This window comes from Panthera tigris, chromosome B2 (genome assembly GCF_018350195.1).
Source record: "Panthera tigris isolate Pti1 chromosome B2, P.tigris_Pti1_mat1.1, whole genome shotgun sequence".
NCBI classification, from domain to species: Eukaryota; Metazoa; Chordata; class Mammalia; order Carnivora; family Felidae; genus Panthera; species Panthera tigris.
This window is the reverse complement of record NC_056664.1, coordinates 62,270,262-62,292,117: the sequence shown is the minus strand read 5'-3', so window position 1 is coordinate 62,292,117 and position 21,856 is coordinate 62,270,262. Positions and strand designations below refer to the sequence as shown.

General features: G+C 33.9%; 1 protein-coding gene across 2 annotated transcripts in view; it reads right to left on the bottom strand.

Annotated features, from left to right (window-relative positions):
* The window catches only part of LOC102972589 (adhesion G protein-coupled receptor B3), a 361,405-nt gene that overhangs the window by 61,742 nt on the left and 277,807 nt on the right, over nucleotides 1-21,856 (bottom strand). For both annotated transcript variants that reach the window (XM_042986617.1, XM_042986618.1), the window contains 3 exons: nucleotides 6,764-6,914; nucleotides 4,162-4,231; nucleotides 1,560-1,626 (listed from right to left, as the gene is read on the bottom strand). In XM_042986617.1, the coding sequence (XP_042842551.1) occupies nucleotides 1,560-1,626; nucleotides 4,162-4,231; nucleotides 6,764-6,914 (288 nt within the window). The remainder of the gene's footprint in view (nucleotides 1-1,559; nucleotides 1,627-4,161; nucleotides 4,232-6,763; nucleotides 6,915-21,856) is intronic.

Below are 21,856 nucleotides of genomic sequence, written 5' to 3'. Positions count from 1 at the left end.
TACATTGAAACTAGTGGTTCACAAAAGTCTGTTTTAAATTAAACAGGATGACTGGTTAAGAAAAAAGAAAAATTCCTTTTTCCCAGAACATTGGCCAGATGAAATATAAAGCTGAAATCTGTTTAACTGCTGGTATAAGGAAGATCCAAAGCAACTGATAGGTAGGGACTTATTAGGAAGTGTCACTCTTCATAGCTTTCTGACAAGATACCATTTAATCAAGAGAAAGACTTACTCATCTTCACATTTCTCATTATATGAACTAGGAGAAAAAAGTGTATTCCATGGATTCTATTAATCTACAATTTAATCATGAGGGAATCCATCACTACTCCAAAGACCATACTTTGGTTTTTCAATTATACATATACTCTTTGTTTCTCCATTTTAGGGTTATATGTATATTAACTTGGTACCTTAGGGAAATAATTCAATTGATTAAATAAGAATTCGATGCAGCAGACAAAAATGTGCCTAATAGCTTCCATCTCCCTATGCTCTTCTCTAAGACTGATGCCTAGATTTTGTCTTGTGAATCATGGACAGTTTCTGCTCCCTGCTATAGTTTAGAGGATGGAGAGCAAATGTTAAAGAAAGAAAAAATCATATAGAGTTATTAATAAAGATATTGCTAGCTTCCATATATGCAATGAATTGTTCAAGAAACCAAAGGGTAGTTCTCCAATTAGAACTCTAATTGCACAGTGATGTGGATCTTTGTATTTAATTCAGACCATTTTCCCCCTTACATTTTCATTTAAAGATTTATTAGACAAGAAAGATTTGTATTGTAATCTAGAATATCAAAGTGAGAGAACGAAAGGTAAATTGGTAGCAAATTCCATGTTCCCATAATTAAATATGTAAAGGAATTATTTAGTGATTCTAAAAAGAAAAAAAATTAAATCCTTATGCACAAAATACGGCAGGGGTTCTCGACTCGGGGGTGATTTTTGCCCACAGGGAATATTGGGAAATGTCTGGAGACAATTTTGATTTTTGCCAACCAGAGGATACTACTGGTATCTATCTAGTAGGTAGAGGCCAGGGATGCTGTTAAACATCCTGAAATATACAGGACAGCCCCACAACAAAGAAATATGTTATCCAAAATCTGTGCACTGAGGTTAGGAAACTCGGACACATGGACATAAGTTTTCTTATTGACATTTGGTAGCAGCAGCAGTTACTAAGATTAAGCGATCTTAACAACGATGGAGATCGCACAGAATGGTGCAAAGTGAAATGATAATTGATTGTGTACAGTAACAATGAAGAATCGGTTGAAACTTACTCAAACTTCTTCATAAATGTGAAATTACTGTAAGAGAAATCCCACACTCGCATGTTCAGTATTCTTCAGTCTTCAAAGTAAGAGTATTTTAGAGTACTAAAGGACTAAAGAGCAGCTGGTATTCAAATTTAAGTAGTAATTAATAATGAAGTTATAATACATTCTACGTTAAAGTTTCTTTACAGTGAACACAAAAATTGTCACTGTAATTGAAGCCAAGTAGTCTTTGATAAGAAAACAGAATGAGTAGATTTTGATGTTTTACCAGGACAACAGCAGCTGCAGGTCCAACAAAAGCGTAGAGTAGTCCTCCTTCAAGAGAGAGCCAGCAGCTAAAAACAACATCAGATAAAAACTAACAGAAATTAGTGATAAGTGCTAAACCATTGAAGTGTGATACAAATTACTTAGCGTTCAAATTTGGGCCCATTTTGAAGGTTTGTAATTAAGCAGAAATGCATGGAAGAGGTGGAAAAAGCGAAAATGAGAGCATTTGATGCGTGAGAAACACTATACACCTTTCGCAGAAAAGAAACTTTTATTATAAGGCCTTACTTTCAGGCAGTTAAAACATTTTAGACAAATTACTCTTCCAGTGAGATTTTTATATTGACTTTTAGTACAAAGGTGACTATCACATAAGTTTTGTAAAATGGTGCTCTGTATCCATTATGAAAATTTTCAAATGCTCTTTCAAGCAAGAACAGCATGCTTTTAGAGTCTTGCGTATGCCATTTATGTGTTCTTCCTTGAGGCCATTGAGATATTGGGAGAAATTGGTTTAAAAGCCATCACTGAAAGGAACAAATAATCTATATTTTGTGTGCTTGTTTTTTGTTCTGATTTTACTTTTGCCCCAGACTACTAACAAAATTCAGTAAAGATAAGCTTCTGAATAAAAATAAGTGTGGCTGTGTTTATTTCAATTACTAAATTCACCAGGAGATGCAGGTTTGTACTGATATTGACATGGTAACCCATTTAGGTAAGAACATTTATTCTCTCACAGTAGAGAGGCATGAAGAAGGCATGGGGCTTGGCACTGGAGGCTTTGCAAGGTGGCCCATCTGCATGTGCATGGTCCAGGAATATAAGGAAATATAAGGAATGTAGGAAAACACCAGGAGATGTTTTATCTCTGCTGATGCAATGAGTCACACTTACTACTTCTTGCATCTGCTTTTGACATTTGACCCTGTCAATATTAGTTCTAGGTCCACAGAATCATCATGCTGCCTCCAAAATTAACAACAATTAACAATAACTGTTGTATATTGCTTCTAAGGATACACTTTTTCTATATTGGTTGTGGTGGTGGTTACCTGACTTAGGCATTCGTTAAAATTCACAGAACTACACACTTAACAGTGTGAATGCTGCTCTGCATAAATTTTATCTTAATTAAAAATTTTAATCTAGTAGTTATACACACACACACACACACACACACACACACAGCAATGCATGTATCGATATATACCTAAAACAAATGTGTGTGTATGTGAGTATTCAAAGTCTGCATTTAGTTACTTCTCCTTGCCATAACAGTGAACAGATAAAATTCTACTTTCCTACTTTGGGGGTGATAATTTAATATCTACATTTTAAAATAAAACACCTGGGCGAAAAGCCTGTAGTCTGATAGAACACTGTAGTTTGGTGTCTCTGAGACTGCCACTGATTTTCTACTGTATTTTTGTGAGTTAATCTTTAAACTGACATATTACTCATTATATTGTGCTCGGTTTCAATCACAAAACTCTTTGAAAGTTGGAACCATATCATCCATAATTCCTACCTCTTGCTATATCTCCAATACAGTGCCTTTCAAATACTGGATTTATACTGAAAGTCATACTCCTGTAAAAGGTAATGGCTTAAAGGTAATAGTGCTGTAGTAAGCACTACACTACAACATACGCTATCAGGGAGTTTTGCTTGTTTGTGTGTTTATAACATAGGTGGCAGAAGAAAAACAAGTGCTCTAATGACATGAGTTCTTTAAATTCTTTGGAAATGTCCTTTTGTTGGGCAGGTGAAATGATGTCTCTTCTCACAGTCTCCATTTGGATGGGCCCACTAGAAGGACTAATTAGCACTAATTCCCATCTCAAACCTGAAGACAAACAGAAAATCTCACTTTAAAAATTTATACTTGTAAGAAGATGCGCCCATCTTTTTCTCCACTTCTCAACTGCTTCCTCACCTTGAGAGAGCAGATGAAATAAAATATGAAAGTGCATTGTTTTAAATTTTAAATATTTCAATATAAACTTTATTTATAAAATCTCTCTTGAATTTATCAGTGTTACAGCTGTGATAAGGATGGGCTGATACCCCACCCTCTTTCTTCCCTCTAATTTCTCCCACAGCCTAGGCATTTTCTGATGTGTAATTTACTGATCCCCCTGATCCTTAAGTTTCAGTATTACCCTAACGCCGCAACAAAACTTGAGCTGATCTTTCACAACTTGGTTGATACTAATATACATTATCATCAGTGAAATTAGAAGCTCAAATCAGGATCATATTCTAAAAGGTAAACATCAAGATTTATCCAGATCTAAACAAATGCATTTGAGATTAAACACACAAAGTCAATATTGAAATATTTTAAAAATAAAATTCATTGTCCTTATGAAGAAATGTGAAATTGAAACAAGGATTCTGAACAGGGCTTCACCATTTACTTCCTAACCTCTGCGCATTTCAGCTACCTTATATCATTCCTCACTAATGTGATTTCTACCATTGTTAATGACTCAGTGACAAAATGCAAGCCATCAGCAGTGCCAACCAAGACTAATGGAGCATAGATGATGATTTACTTAATTATAAACATGATTTATCACTGTGGATGGACTTACTAGTGATCAGTGCCATATCCTTTCGTCCTTGTGAAGCCTACTGATGTGGCCACTACTAATGCTGGTAAACCTGCAAGAAAAACATGGTCAGACTTCACGTTCAGCTGTAACCACTGTGCACTCTGGCTCAAGAAAAGCTAGGACAGACTCAAAATGCTTACATCGAAGCAACTACATTTGGATGAATTCCTTCATAAAGTATGTTTCCATTACAAAATTTCTTTCAAGTACAAAAATATGAGAGCGACAGCTGGGTTTTTAACTCAGTGCACTTCTCTAATGTTGCTAGGTTACCACCACATTTGACATGGGTTTAAAGGAAACTAATAACAGAGATTTAGTATATCTTTTAAGTTATTTTTTCCCTAGGGGTTTACACTGTTATAAAGGAAATTTATAGTTATAAAATCAGAAAGGCAAAAAATGGATGTTCTGCTGTGATAGAATATCACAGAAGTGGAACATTTCAGGTGGCCCCATATTGATTCATATCAAGTTGTACTTATTATAAGACAGAAAAAAGTAAAGCATTCATGTAATTCTTTCTTTATGATTTACTTATAATAACAAGAGTGTAGGGCCAAATTAAGGGCCCTAAGGAATTAATTTTGGGGCTTCTTGGTCATACTCCTTTTAGCAATCCTGAATGAAGGTCAGAAAATATATGCCAGTTTCGCTTCATGCACTTCTCGGTAAGTATCACTCCACACATTGCTCAGTCCATTTTGGAATTCAATTGCCCGCATACCTGTGCCAATTCTGACCTAACAGCTTTTAGTTTATGTTTGTCTGAATCATGCTCTCCTTACTCAAGTTCAAAGGAATGCCCCTGTGTTTTGGTGAACAGAGCTCAGTCTAATCCATGCTGTTTAATTATTTTACAAAAATTGTGGTCATGTCTTCTTTTCAGGAAGGTGATGTTTGCCTTTTCAGGTTGAAAATCCATCATCTAATCACCTTCTTGAGTCCCCTCCACCTACCTTCTTTCTTCCTATCATTTCCCCTCCTTCCTGCTATTCTCTTCTGTGAGTCTTTTCAAGTAACACCACATTCCTTCATGAGGTTTAATGACAAAAAATATGAAGGGCATCTCAGAGGGACACATCATATTTTTAAACAAATATGGGCCTCCCCCACCCCGTACACATACATACACACACACACACACACACACACACACACACACGGATATATATAGTTGACTTGTTGACTGACTACATCAAGTTCATTAGAAAAAAATTCTCTTCTGGGTCATAGCTAAAGCATTAATAGTCTTCAACCTGTACAATTTAGGGTAATTATTTCCCCAAATTTATTACATTGCATTTTGCTGTACAGAAATTCACATGCCACTAATCTGCCACCTCCCAGAATTCTTGATAGTCTAGCACCACTGCCTTAGCTTTTTTGCTATTCAGAGTAGTTTAACATTATCTGTAAACTTAGCAACCAGCTGTGAGCCCTCTCCTCAAGATCTTTAGTAATGACACAAAATGAGGTAGTTACCATTCTTGAAAACTGCCACTTTTTATACTTAGGTAAAGTCACTTACCTGCATTCTATATTTCTTGGATCTATGGCACTGATTCATGACAAAAGTGTCCCCTGATTCAGTACCAATTTAACTTTAGAAGGTCTTTGTCATGAAATTCAGACAAAAGTTTTATGAAAGTGCAAGTAGAATACACTCTCCCATTTGCCTGTGTAAAGAGCCCTAATATATTAATCCTACTTTTTCCAGTATGAATTATTCTGTTATTGTAATAAGTCCACTTATTTGTAATTTATCAGCCTCCATCAAGCATTCTATTCTCCAGTCTTCTGGTCTATTAGGTATCTGTTGTATATTTGGTCCAAAATTCCCCATTTTTTTTAGTTCAAGTATTTCAGAACTCAAAGGCAAAAATGACAAAATCCTGAGGTTTTCTGAAACTAGTTTCTTTAAAGTAACTAATTAATTCTAATGAAACTAATTAATTCTAATTAAACATTAGATTGGGCCTTATGAAATGCACAGATCTTCAAGATGCCCATTTTGTAAGGCAATTTGACGGAAACTTTTCCTAATAAAGAAAAGCAAACAACGAATTAATTCTCAGTCTGTCAACAATTCTGTTTTTCCTTTGAGGATCCCACACACTAGTCACAAGGTTTCATTCACTCTTTAAGTGGACTTTCTTCCTGTGATGGACAGCTGTAGTCCTTAATTGTTTTGAGCTCTCTTGGAATGGACTTCTCAAAGTTTTCTTGTGGGGAATATGTGACTAGCACCTGTTTTGAGCCCTGAACACTGTAAGACATTTTGCATTTTCAGAATGTATTAGCAGAGAACACTTTGCTGTACTGCCTGTAGCTATCCTAGGCTTCTTCTTACATCACTGCTTAACTGAATGGCTATGTGGTCATCCAATATTTACTCCTTCTTAAAGTTCCAAATGCCCAAAGAATGTTCAAAAATAACCAGCTTCATGTATTTCCACTTCCATTTATCAAATTGGACAAAAAAAAGTAGCTTGGGGATAATCACACTCTATTGCTTCATTATATGTGTTCAAAGTCATTTTAACAACAAGAGCATGAAAGGGCATATTAATATGCTTACCCCATCCAAGGCACAAAAAACGTTTCCTTATAAGCCGGGTCCTAATTTTTCCAGTCACAGCCATATAGGACTGCCACGCCTCAGTTAAAACCCAACAGAACGAAGCCAGGAAGAAAAAGTGCAAAAATGCAGTGGTGGTTGTACAGATGCTCTGTGGAAACAGAAAAGACTCACACTGAATATAGTGGGGGGGGGGATGGGGGGTGGGGGGTAATCTTGTGTCCTCCAGGGGACTGTTCATCTTCAACTCATTGCTTTTATTTCAAATATCTACCTCTCCTGTGTGACAGAGTAATTATTTACAGAAATTAGAAACCCTGCAGTCTTTATGCTGCATATGATATGTATGATAGAAAAAAAGATATGTCCTAATTCCATTTGCATGTTCAATTTTTTATGAGGAGAAGCCTGAATGTAAATTAAAACCCAAGGGAGATTACAATTACTACTTTACTTGGAATTTTTTTTTTCTTGAAATGTAATTATGGGAATGGTCCCATTCGGTTTAATTTAAGTTGCAGACATCTTGCATAACTCTTTTGGCTACGTTCTTGATCCTTCCATTTTATCTGATAATTCTTTGTTATTTTATCTGGGTTGATGTTAAGATTACAACCCAACAGCCATCCAAAAGGAAAAATTGCTTTTATACAAGTGTGATATTCAAGGTAGAAAAGTATAAAATGAGATTTGGCTAATAGCCTAGTGCAAAAATAACATAAGTATTTTTAAGTACTTAATACATTGTTCTTTATTATTGCATTACAATGTGTTGTATGTAATCAAATCATTTTGAAAAGTTAATCGAGTCACTGGCAGTACACAGCCATGATTTCATAGATATTTCACTTTACACAAGTTAATCATTCTGAATGTGCCAACCATTAGTTACTCGTGACTCATCTGCGAAGGTGAGCAGCTGAATTTTGGTAGAAGCTGCTCCTTATTTCACTACTAGTATAATGTCTTTGTGTAAATCTTGTTAAAATGCAAGTCTTCATAAATCAGAATCAGTAACTAAACTAAATTTAGTAACTAACTAAACTTCCTCTGTCAGTCTGTCTTGCTATTCCCCAAAACTGAAAAGAGCAAAACACAGAACTAGAAAAACAATCATAAAAAAACCTCATTAACAGAGAAATAAAAATACAACTCTCATCTTCCCACCTCCACCCAATACACTGTTAAAGCCAAATGTCTTTTAAATTTTTGGCCCAAATTATTCATATTATTTGTTTATTCTCTTGAAATTCACCAGATGTTAATTCATCTTTTCAGTTCTTTTAATCCTATAAAAAGAACTTCACCATGCTTATCTCTCCAGGTTGTTTTAAATGTTGAGAGATAATGTACAGAAGCTGAGTAGCACCATGCTAGGCATATAGCAAGTGCATCAACTGATTATGACCATAGTCATCATTATTTTAAAAACAGTACTAAAGTGTTACCAGTTGGTTTTCAGCATGTGATTCCTTATTTCATGTAGCACTTAAAAATCCTAGGTTACTTATGTTTATCCTCACAAAGATGACAATTCTCAGTATGATAAAGTCATGGATTTCTAGAACCCTTTCCTCATACCTTTACTCCTATTTCAGGCATAATGTAGTCACTTGAACCAACTGTGATTCCTTCTATACTTGAGACATTGAGACTTTTCTTCCAGGTAAGGGTTTAAATATCTGCAGGCTGACTACTTTTGTTCACTCCTGATCTACGGTTCCTAATCCCAATCTGAATTTCAAAGATAACTCTTCCATTTAATACCCATAGTTACACTTTCTAATTCACCTGTCATTTCCTTCCACCAGTTGGTCCCATCTCAGTTGTATGTGCTAGCAAAATTATTCCTTCCCCATTTTAAACTATCAATATAAGGTTGTATAAAACAATGTAAAAATATTGCAATATTAAATGCTTAGTACTAGATGCACTGAGATTTTATAAGAAATAATAAAATGCTCACTGTGTCAATACAGAGACTTTTAATTTGCTCTTTCTATATTATGTTTGTTGCTTTGGGACTCTCTGTTACACACTTTAATTCTAATACAAATTGAAATGGATGCAATTTGGGGCTACTGACATTTATCTCAATAATTCATGTCTCTCTAGACAAGAATATGGCCACAGTATGCGTGGAAAATGTGTAGTAACTACAGAACTAAGACCCATTTTTATGAGCAATCGCATTCTACTATAATGAGATGAATATTCATATATGTCTAGAAACTGTTCTATGAAGGAAAGCTGTCTCAACCCAAAGAATGTATATATATGGAAAAAGTGGTCTAAAGTCACAAAACTAATCTTATGTGAAGAGTACAACAAAATCTATGTTCCTGAAAATAAAGAGAGAGCTAATTTTTCTTCATCATATGAAGAATTACTATAAACTCAGACATTGCACATGAGACACACATGATTTTTCTGATAGATTCGATAAGCTGTCTTTTTAAGATACAACTTTTATAATAGCAATTTTCAAATAAACTATTTTCCACATGTGTCATCTCAGTTTCCACATGAGTAGCCTTTCTAATATTCAGGGTTCAGGATTCCTTGATTTCCTTTTTCCACATAACCTATATCCCACAGTGACCATCTCTTGGATCCCCTCAGTACTAGAGACTTTTACATTTAGAAATCTCACTCTGGTTCTATTTTTCTATAAGCAGATTTATATATTGTCATCTGTTCAATTTTCCTACTACTGGACTCACTGTCATGACCTCTAGTCTTACAGCCTCTCCTTATTCACCTGTGTGTCTACTTTTGACTCCCACAATAAGTGAGTCTTGACAGCTTGCCATTCCAAACCTGAGACTCACTAGCACCTCAAGTTCATCATCCAATTCTTCTGCTACACCTGCCTTGCCGAATCTCAATTTGGTCCTTTACATGTGCTGAGTGTGGTTGACAAATATTACAAAACTTGAAAAGGTATTTAAATTGGCAAACTGAGCACCGTTCATACCTGTCACCCTCATGTATATTATTCACCCCAAATCCTCAGGGATAATAGAAAAGATTTCATAAAATTAAAGAAAAGAAGTATAAACTGTGGTAGAGTAGAGATTGTGAGAAATATCTAAAAAACGAGCAGATGATGGCAGACAGAAGGATACCCCAGCTCAAAGCTACACATAAGGAGCAGAGATGAAGACATGGAAATAGGGGAGTAAGATACACAGATGACACACAGTTCTAACATCTGTTTGAAACCACGTTCAGAAGGAAAAAATAGAGAAAATTTCAAGGAAAGGCAGCATTTAAAGAAATATTATGGAAAAACTTCTCAGAACTTCAAAGATCCTCTGGTCTAAAGGATAAATTGAAGATAAAACACACACACACACACCCCTAGTTACAGTGTGATGAAATTTGTGAAGATCAACGATAAAGAGAAAATCTTAAAAAGGTGTCAGAGTCAAAAGAAAAATTACTTACAAAGAAATAATCAAGTTGGCATCAGACTCCTTGTGAACAACCCAGGATACAAGAAGACAAGTAGAATAATACCTTCAGCATTATAAGGGAAAATAACTTTGAAGATAGATTTCTACACCCAGCAAAACTATTATTCAAGTGAGAGGCAGAAATAAATATATTTTTATAATTAAAGGAACCTTGAAGTTTACTACTTCAGGATTCTCTCTGGGAGAACTGGTAGACAACATAAGCCAATAATAAGAAGAAATCCAGGAGGAGGGAATAGGATAAAAGAAGTAATGGGCAGCAAAGAGAGTGATGAAATACATTAAGTCTAAAAAAAATGTTTATTTAAAAGCTTAAATATATTTTAATTTTAAAAATATGGCCACGTGTATATAAAATTCAAAATGATAGTAATGAGGGTTAAAAGGTGAGAGAAATAAAAGTTGCAAGGAATTGGGGGAAAATGAAAGTATGCTAAGCCTTTTTTTGTTCTCAGGAATATTAGAGATACTAATTGACTTGAGATGTTAGAAAAATACGCTTGAACATGTATGTTAACAATGTTAAGGTAACCACAAAGAGGTACAAACAAATAATATATTTATAAAATAGTAGAGGAAAAATAGAAGAAAAAAATTATCAGCCTAATAAAAGGCAGGAAAAAGAACAAAAACAAACTAGAAAATATGATAAATAAAAAAAATAACAAAAATAGTTCCAAACATATACGAAATTATAGAAATGGGAAGGTTTTAAATTCATTAGCTAAAAGTTATGGACTTTTTTAAAAATTTTATTTCAGAAGGAGAACGTTTGAGTAGGGTAGAGGGGCAGGGGCAGGGAGAGAGAATCTTAAGCAGGCTCCACACCCAGCACAGAGCCCGATGTAGGGTTCAATCCCACAACCCTGGGATCATGACCTGAGCCAAAATCAAGACTCAAACACTGAACTGACTGATATACCCAGGCACCCAAAAGTTAAGAACTTTCATATTGGATAAAAAAAAATCAAAATCTAGTAATTTATTTACAAGAGACATAGCTCAAACCTGATGACACAGGAAGACTGGGAATAAAGAGATAAAAAGAGCTATATTAAGCAAATGCTAATATGCAAAAATCAGATGTCACAATGTTAATATTGAAAAAAAGCATTAAAAGAGATGAAGGACTTTTCATGCTGATAAAAGGAGTAGGTGATAAAGAAGTTTCCAAAGAACACATCTCTGTGAAACTAATAAGAATTTTTCAAAGTGTGTGAAACAAAAACAGAGAAAACTACAAGAAAAACTGTGAAACTAGGTTTATAATGAAAGACAACATACAGCTTTCATAAAGTCACAGGAAATTTGGGCTCTTTCCATAATTTGGCTATTGTTGATTAATGCTGTTATAAATATCAGGGTGCATGTATCCCTTCAAATTAGTATTTTTGTATCATTTGGGTAAAAGCCTTGTAGCACAATTCCTGGATCCCAAATGCCCATCATATGATTAATGGAAAGATGTGGGGTACACACACACACACACACACACACACACACACCGTGGAATAGTATCCAGCCATAAAAAAGAATGAAATCTTGCCATTTTCAAGGGCATGGATGGAACTAGAGAGTATTATGCTAATCGAAATAAGTCAGTCAGAGAAAGACAAATACCATGTGATTTCACTAATATGTGGAATTTAAGAAACAGAACAAACTTGGTGGTGGAGGAAGAGAGGCAAACCAAGAAATAGACTCTTAACTCTAGAGAACAAACTGATAGTTACCAGGTGGGAGGTGGGATGATGGGTTAAACAGGTGATGAGGATTAAGGAGGGCACTGTTGTGATAAGCCCTGGGTGTGGAAGCAATGAATCACTAAATTCTACACCTGAAACTATTACACTGTATGTTAACTAACTGGAATTTAAATAAATAAATAAATAAATAAATAGTAACAGTTATATACAGATACACAGAGTCACAGGAAAAGTGGAGAAAATGATAACATGGAATATTATAATAACAATAAAAGTGATTAATCTTTCTTTGATTAATTACTATATGTAAGAAACAGAGCATGTGCAGCTCTTTAACATACAAAATACAGAAGTTAACTACTCCTAAGAAAGTAAAATAAAATAAATTTGAGGAAGTTTATTGCAGGGCACTTTTTGCAAACAGCAATATGATAAAATTATAAATCAAAAACTAAAAATTATAATACTGTACCTCTTGCGGTAAAAGCTTTTAAATAGTTCAGGAATTAAAGAGAAATTAAAACATAATTATAAACTATTTAGAACTGAAAAACTAGGCAATATATATTTACATCAAAATTTGTGAAATTTTGCTATGATAGTACTCAGGATTATTAAAGCCTTACATAGAAAAATAATAGAAAATGAAAATTAATAGGCTACTTAAAGAAATCAGAAGAAATGTAATACAGACAAAACCAGAAATAAAGTGTAAATAAAACATACAATAAAGTTAACCTAACCTAAATAACCTGAAGTTAATAAAACGGAGGATAATTCAAAAGGCCAATAAAATAGGTAAACCTTTGGCAATTGTGACCTTTTTAAAAGATGGAGAGGAGACAAATAACATTAGAAATCAAAAAAGTTATTAAAAGTATCATAGAAGAATAGTATGTACTATGTACACATGAAATTGAAACCTACATAAAACGGACATTCTTCTAGAAAAACAATCAAAATTGGCATGAGAGATAAAAAATAATTTTGGATAAAATTAAAAGGTAATAAAGGAAATAATCCTCCAAAAATGACAAAAACTTCAGAAAGATTTACAAGCAAATTCTCCCAATCTTAAGGAATATATAATCACCAGTTAATAAGACATTTCCAGGAAAAAGAAAAATACTAAAAGATTGATTCATTTTATAAGGTTAGCATAACACTGACACCAAAAAGAACAAGAAAACTGTAAGCCACTTTAATTTATCTACATAAATGAGGAAGTATTAAGTAAAAGATCAAACCCAGAAGTATAGTAAAAGCGTAATAAATCATTATCAGGTAAGAGTATGTCCAGTAATGCAGAATGATTTTACATTAAAAGTGACCTCCATATAATGTATTTATTATATTAGCAGATTAAAGAAAAAAATGTGATCATATCAAAATATGGGAGAGAACTTGTTAAAATTCAAAACCCAATTGTCACTTAAAAAATCTTTATTGCAAATTATGAATAGAGAACATTCTTAATAAAGATTATCTCTCCAAAATTTATGACAAAAAACATATTTAACAGTGAAATATTAGAAGAATCCCCATCAATTATGAATAAAAAAAAGTAGGTCCACCATGACCTCTACTATTCTAAGTTGCACAGATGGTCCTCACCAAAACAATACAAGAAAAAGCAATAGGAAAGGAAAAGACAATACTGTCATCATTGTAGAAATGTATCTCCTTACTGAAAACAAAAATACTTATTCAAATGAATACATGCACCCTGATGTTTATAGTAGCATTATCTATAATAGCCAAATTATGGGAACAGCCAAATATCCATTGACTAATGAATGGATAAAGAAGATGTGGTATATATACATTAGACACATAATGGAATATTAGCCATAAAGAAGAACGAAATCTTGGCATTTGCAAAGATATGGATGGAGCTAGAGAGTAATATACTAAGTGAAATAAATCAGTCAAAGAAAGCCAAATCCCATATGATTTCACTCATATCTGGAATTTAAGAAACAAAACAAATGATCTTAGGGGAAAAAAGAGAGAAACGCAAACCAAAAAACAGACTCTAAGCTATAGAGAACAAGGTGATGGTTACCAGAGGGGAAGTGGGTGGGGAGATGGGTTAAATAGGTGATAGGAATTAAGTAATGCACTTGTGATGAGCACTGGGTGTTGTATGTAAGTGTTGAATCACTAAGCTGTACACCTGAAACTAATACTCCTTGTATGTTAACTGGAATTTAAGTGAAAACTAAAAAAATAAAAAGAAATATATCTCCTTATTAGGAAACCCAAAAGGATCTATTTTTAAACTATTAGAAATAATAAGAAGAACCAAAAAAGTAGCTAGATACAAGGTAAATATAGAATAATTACATTTCCTGTACACTGAGATCAATATACAAAATTAATTTTTCTATACATTAACAATATCCATTGGAAAATGTAATACAAAATTCTAATTAATTATGACAGCTTTATCTCTCCTCCCTCTCAAACCATACTAGAATGACCACGTGTTTAAGCCACAGGATAAAGAATAGACAGTAGACAACAGTGAACTCAAGATGTTCGCAAATTCAGATGTTGAGGGAAGATGGCATAACTGACTTACAGTGGCAGAGAATGTTGTAGCCTAAGTGCTTATAGAGTGTGGGAGGTGGTGAAGGAAATATTGATAGTAATGGGCCCAATTCACTCTGCAGGCCTTCAAAAGGTTATAATATTTGGAAACAGAAGGAGGACCCAGGTTTGCATGGGGCTGAAAAAGAGAGAGGTTGGTTGAAAAATCTATATACAAAATAGCTGAAATTCTGTGTTTCCTCCCCAACTTAATGCAGTCCAGCACTGTCACAGGGAGGTTAAGTCTCTGGAAAATTGAATGCGTTGGGTTCAGAACATAAGCATCAGTCTCATTAACAGGTAGGTGTACAAGGCAGATACAAGTGTAAATATTAAACAGTAAGCACTCTCCTCTCATTTTTCCCTTACTTCTGCTCCCAGAATGCCAAGTCAGAGATTAAAATTCACCCCCAGAGAGGGGGAGGAATCTTCATTGCTGGCTCATCCAAGAGGAGCACACTGTGAAATCTGAGTTTCTTTCTCCTCTCTTTCCTTCTTTCCTCCCTCCCAACCTTCCTTCCTTCCTCCCTCCCAACCTTCCTTCCTTCCTTCCTTCCTTCCTTCCTTTTATCAGGGTGAAATCTACCTTTCAATAAGTCCATCTGTCTATATAGAACTTCAAGTCACTTTTTAGGGCCTTGCTTTTATATATGAACACACAGATAATTGAGAAAATCTTCCAACATGGAAAAAAAAAAAGGTCAAGAAAAGAAAAAATAGGGTACTAAGGAGAGACAATAGAGGTAACAGAAAAATAAAAATTTCAAAAAAGTCTAAGTTCTTCAGAAACTGAGAAAAGAAATTGCACCTATAAAACAAAATCACTAGGGAAAGATTATCAGATAAAAGAATAGGTCCTATTTGTAATGACAATATAAACTATAAAACAACTCAAAAACATTTAACAAATATGTGCAAGAGCTTCATGTAGGTAATTATAACATTTAATTAAAGATACAAAACAAGACATAAGTAAATGGAAAATATATTATGGACATGAATTGGAGACTCAGTGTCATATAAATGTTATTCTTTCCCAAAATGCAGTTCCCATCAGATCTTAATTTTATTTATTTATTTATTTATTTATTTATCTACTTATTTATTTATTTATCAAAATAAGTCAACTCTAAGTCATAGAGAAAAACCAAATACAAAGAAATAGTCCAAAAAGTCTAAAATTAAGAAAGAAGCATAGAGGTTTTCCTAATGATATAAAACAGAATAATATGTAGTCAGATGATTACTATCCCTGTTTTGCACATGAAGGTTTGGAGAGACTAAGTAACTTGTCCAATCTCTCATTATTGATCAGTGAGGAGGAGGAGTTAAAACATGGTTTCCACCTCCAGGTCTTGTGTACTTCCTTAACCACCTCACTCTGCTTTCTAACAATATTTTTTGCACACCCATAGTCTAATCTTCAAAATCATTTTTATCCCCTCATTTTCCTCCTTAGTCTAAAATCAGATAACCTTGCCTTCAACATTACTGATGAGGTACAGGCTACCCATGTTGTTGAGATCTTCATATTCCCTGTGCTCCTTACTTTGAAATTTCTCCCTTAATTTCATCTATTCCTTTCTCCTTTCCAAAGTTAGAACCCTCCCCTTCCAGGAGATGGTATAAGAGAACCAAGACAGGTCCCCGGAGTCACACTGTGGGTTCATACCCTCACGGCTGCATTTACTGTTTGTTACTTAAAATCTCCTTGCCTCTCTCTCCTCATTATAAAAATGAGCATAATAATAGCATCTACCTCATAAGGCTGTTGTAAAGATTAAAGGTCATTATACATATAAGCTTGATACATAGCAAACACTCTTGATCCTATATTTGGTCAACTGTATACTCTCCTCCTTTAGTTAGTTCCCATGTTCCTATATACATAATCTCTTAGCCTACAAATCTGTTGAAATCTATCTTTATCCACTCACGCACCCAACCAACCAATCAGCCTTCTTTTATTGGTTTATTCACACTGGTTCTCATTGGGTTGTTCTCTTTCTTTCCAATCATGGTCAAATTTCTTGAAGGGCTAAGCTAACCATCAACTTCTTTACTACCAACGTACATATTTTTTGTCTATCTAGCATCTCCCCTAAATTTCTTTCTTACAGGAATCACCCATGGCTTTCTAATTTCCAAATCTAATAAATAGAAGTTTCTTAGTTTGCCCCAAATACTTTGGACCTTAACATTCTCACATATGTTATGAGATTTTTCCTCTATGATATTTAAAGATTTCCCTAGCTCTAAAATTCTACAATATCATGAATACTATCTAATTAAAAGTCTAACTGAGCTATTCATGTCTTCTAGAATTAATTCTGGCAACTTATATTTTACCAGAAAATTATCCATTTCATTTATATTTTCCAATGTCTTACTATATAGTTGTATATAATGTTCTCATAAATTTTAATACTATTTTTTACTTCTAAGTTTGCTTATCTATGTTTCCTACTTCTTATTTAGTTTATCAAAGACATCTGTTTTACTAATTTATTTCAAATCTTAATGATTCCTTAAGTCCAACTACAAAAATATTATTACATTATTACTGGGATGAACCTTTTAAAGTGTAAAATATAACTATTCTTTTCATTTGGCAGACTTTCAAGGATTCTAAGAACAAAATACTATGTTTACCTTATTCCCAACCTTCAAATAAATCAGAGCGTTAGCATTTAAAAATAACCAATCATAGGCAACAATTATGTAAATATTTCAAAAAACAAAAGAGAAAATGCTTTTGATGAGATATATATTAAAAAATTCCATGGAATATAAAATGCAGAAAAGCTTGCTTTTGCTAGAAATATGGAAAACAGAATTTTGAGATGAAGCACTTAAGGAGAATATTTAGAAACTCTCAAACAGTATCAATATCTGCATACTTTAATTACAGTATTTATGGAGAAATCAAGAATTACCAAAATTACTGCAACATTTAACAATCTTAGACAAACAAATCATTCTTCCATATGAAGCAATTCTTATTTGAATTATTTAGATAATTTTCTCCACTCACACACTAATTTGTCTAGAATAAATAACCAGACAACATGATGACTATAGTGAACTCTACTGTATGACATATGTGAAAGTTGAGAGTAAATCTTGAGTTCTCATCATAAAGAGAAATATTTTTTCTTGTTTCCTTTCTTTTCTTTTTATTGTATCTATATGAGCAGATGGATGTTGGCTGAACCTGTTGTAATCCACTTCACAAAATATGTGAATGGCTTAAATTTATACAGTGATGTATGTTATTTATTAATAAAACTGGAAAAAGTAAATTATAAATACATATGCCTTGCTATTTATATTGAATAAAACATGTACAAGATCCAAAGAATAAAAGTCTGAGATGTACCTGTAACTCCTTACATGTGAATGATGCCATGGGAAGAAACTCTGGTGTATCACCACAGTGATTTCAAAGACAGTTTTTTTTAATTTTTTTTAACGTTTATTTAGTTTTGAGACAGAGAGAGACAGAGCATGAACAGGGGAGGGGCAGAGAGAGAGGGAGACACAGAATCGGAAGCAGGCTCCAGGCTCTGAGCCATCAGCCTAGAGCTCGACGCAGGGCTCCAACTCACGGACCGCGAGATCGTGACCTGAGCTGAAGTCGGACGCTTAACCGACTGAGCCACCCAGGCGCCCCTCAAAGATAGTTTTTTAAAGGCTGCACTAATAACTGCCTATTCACATTTTTCAAAAAAAGTGGTTTTTATAGGCTTAAAATAAAATTACTGTAAGAGTGAAGTAAGGTAACAGGTAAAAATGGCTTGCACAAAGATCACATATAACTTCACATCTAGTAAGCACTCAATAAAAAATACTGTTAATAATAAGGTCATAATTAAAAGCTTAGTCAAATACATGGGTTGATTTTTATTTGGCAAAACAAACATAACTGAAAATGTTTGAGATTATGTTTTAAAGGAAGACAAAAAAACTAACTTATCAAGTTACTGCTCTGCCTTAAACATCAATTTTGCAACAGTGCTTCAAGGTAAATATTTTATAAATTAGGAAAAGAAGCTCAGAGAGATTAAATAACTTAACTGAAGATACACAGGAAGCAAATGAAGCAGCATGCCCTCTTTCCATTACAACATGTTGTTCTTTGCTGTGAACGGCCCTGATTTTGCTGATGTTTATATTTATATGGTTATACTATACTATATACTATATATATAGTATAATTTCAAGCCAGTGCAAATCTTTTTGAAATAGCCATATATAGATGGTAATAAATAGATGTTATTATATAGAAACAAAAACCATATTAAATTATTAGTCTTTTTTTTTCCCAAATCACCACCAACAGAAGAATGTACCATTTAAAAGCATAGTTTTGGTTACATGGATTCCATCAACACATGTGCAAATGTACTTTGAGGTTATGTGGATAGAGCACCTCAATCCCAATGAGATGGATCGTTAAAACCAGTGTGCATTGTGACCATAAGCTCCATCATTTCATAAAATTAAATTAAAGGTTTTATTATATTAAGACTTTAATCAGAGCTTTCTGCTAATGTCACTTCATTCAACCCCCTTCATCCCCTAGCTGCTGTGACGTGCTAGATCAACAGCAATGTCATTTGTAGACAACTGACAAATATCTCTCGTAGACCCCGATATTTAGCCTGTAAATTTTTCCTCTTGGATATAATGCAAAATATAGATAGAAGAAATATGATAGGCTTTAGTTTAATCTTGAAAACTCTTGGTTTTTCATTAAAAAGTTGCAATATTTGCTCAAAAACTGTGGCACAAAACTATGATAAGGAAACATTATCTCTCTGAGCCACCTTTCTTTTTTTTTAAAAAAATTGAAAAACAGAATTGCTAATATAAAGTCATGTATGATATGAAATAGTTAATAAATGAAGAAACACAAATAGTTGCTAAATGGGAGTACCTCAAACAATAACAATCATTTGCTAGTACTATTAAAAAGAAAGAAATGCTAGATAGAAGTCAATAGAGATAAAAATCTGTTTCACAGATGTCAAAAATATGTATCTTGCAGAAAACATGTTCATATTTTGAAGACCTTGGAAAGTTTGTCACACATAACAGGAAAATCTGAGTCTTTGAAATGTGTCCTTTGGGAATCCAAACATTTGTACATCGTACACAGCAGATGCTTCATTATACACTGTTATCTCCAGGCTTAGAAAATAACAATTTTATTCAAAATGAAATATAATTAAGGCACTTGCTAAATAAGGCCAAGAGTTCAACTAAAGCTTTACTAATAATTTAGAAACTTTAAAATGTATTATAAGCTTTAAGATACCTCTAGGAACTGATTTACACTGTGTTCTATAACTGAAGAGAAAATCAAGTGTCAGTGGACTTATATCCTCTGGTGTAATTAAGCACCATATATAGTCACTCAGAAAGGAAGAATAGCAATGGAAACATTAAGTTGCCTTAAACTTGTATGATGCAGAACAAACAAAACTCTGTAGCTCTGTTGGTGGGGTTTCTAGACAAAATATTTCTTTGAGGAATTGAAAGGCAAAGGGAAGTTAACGCTTTAATATCAAGAAGACATTTGATTATTCTATGTATCAAGTTTAATCAACAGTTAGACTTGGTGTCACAAGATTATTTCAATGAAATGAAAACAGTTTTTGATTCAGAGGCAGCATATTATGAAAAGGTCCTAGACTTTAGAAGCAGGCTAGCATTTCTCAACCATGGTTGCACAGTGGTATCACCTGGGGAGCTCTAAAAAATGTGTATCTATTAGAGTTCTCCCCTAAGATCTGATCTGTTCATCAGTCTAGGGTGGAGTTTGAGCATTAGAATTGCTAAAGCTCTCCAGGTGATTCTAATGTGCAGTCAGGATTCACAATCAGCAATTTGAACCATCACAGACTGACTCCTTGCAATGGAAGTTACCAAATGTGTGACCTTACACAAATTATTTACTTCTCACAGCCTTGAAGTCTTTCATCTGTCCGATAAGAATGAAAGTACTACATAGGATTACCTTAAAATTACATATAATAAATGTAAAGCGATTAATTCTCACTAGGCTCTAAAAAGTATTAAACAATAATGACTATTTATGCAAATTTTCAACCCATTATAGTAACTTATCTAGTCTTAGCTAGTTCCTAAAATTCTGGAAAGAGCAATGAAAATGGAGCCCTCTGCTATGCATTCATATTTTAATTTAGAATGTCATTAGAACTGGTAGACTTCTTTATAGAATCTGCTATGGAAAAAGAATCAAATAGCTACCGATGAACAGTGCAGGGGGTGGAACGGAGCAAAAACAGAGTAATGCTGGCCTTGATGTTATTCTGGTAGAAGGCAGATTATCATCTGATCCTATCCTCTGGATTTCTCCAGATACCTGAGGAGAAATACCTAATGTTGAACAACCACAACAGTTGAATTGTGCTAGATGTGATCACTGGGCCAGAGTTACAGGATGCTGGACATGATAATTTAGGATCTCAAAGAACTTCTACTCCAAAACAAAAATGTAAATCCTGAGATTGAATAGTTCCATTTGTGCTTACCTTTCAAATCCCTAATTGCATATCTCTGAGCCACGCAACCCCAGATATTTCAAACCCAGCATATTTAAATGAACTTTTCACCTTCTCTCTTAAGCTAGCTTCTCATTTTGTGTATTGACTCCACCGACCTCTCTATTTTCTTGGCCCTAGATGGGGCCTTCACTCACTCCGTCATGAGCTATTAGTGACAGAGGGAGATTTCTGTGAAGAGACCACCCTTCTATTGGTCCTACCTCCTTTGGCAAGAATCAAGTGAAGCTCCTGAGCTAAGTATGGCAAGATGTTACCACTATCTCCCCTCTACAATGAAAGAAAGATCTTAGAATATATCTGGCATATACAAATAATAAATATGAGTCATAGTCATAAGTATTTTTATAATCATTACAAAAGGATATGGGTACAAGATTTACTTTTACAATGAGAAATACTAAAGTATGTTTAAATGTTAAGAGTCAAGTAAATAAAGTATGAATCAGGAGAGAGAACCAATTGCATCAAGTACAGAAGATATCTGATAAAAATAAAACCTGAAGCACATGAGAAGAACTGGCCTTTGATAAGAAGAAAGTCCTCTCTTGACTTAACACATGTAGGAAGTAACAAATATTAGGTGAAAATGTAGATAAGGTAGCATACTTTGTGGTGGGAAGGTAACATGATGGCTACCAAATTCTCTTTGGAATAGGAGTTGAGTCCATTGTTAAAGTTAAAAATGTTGGAGGGCAATCAGTGGTTTGGGTACATTTGAATACA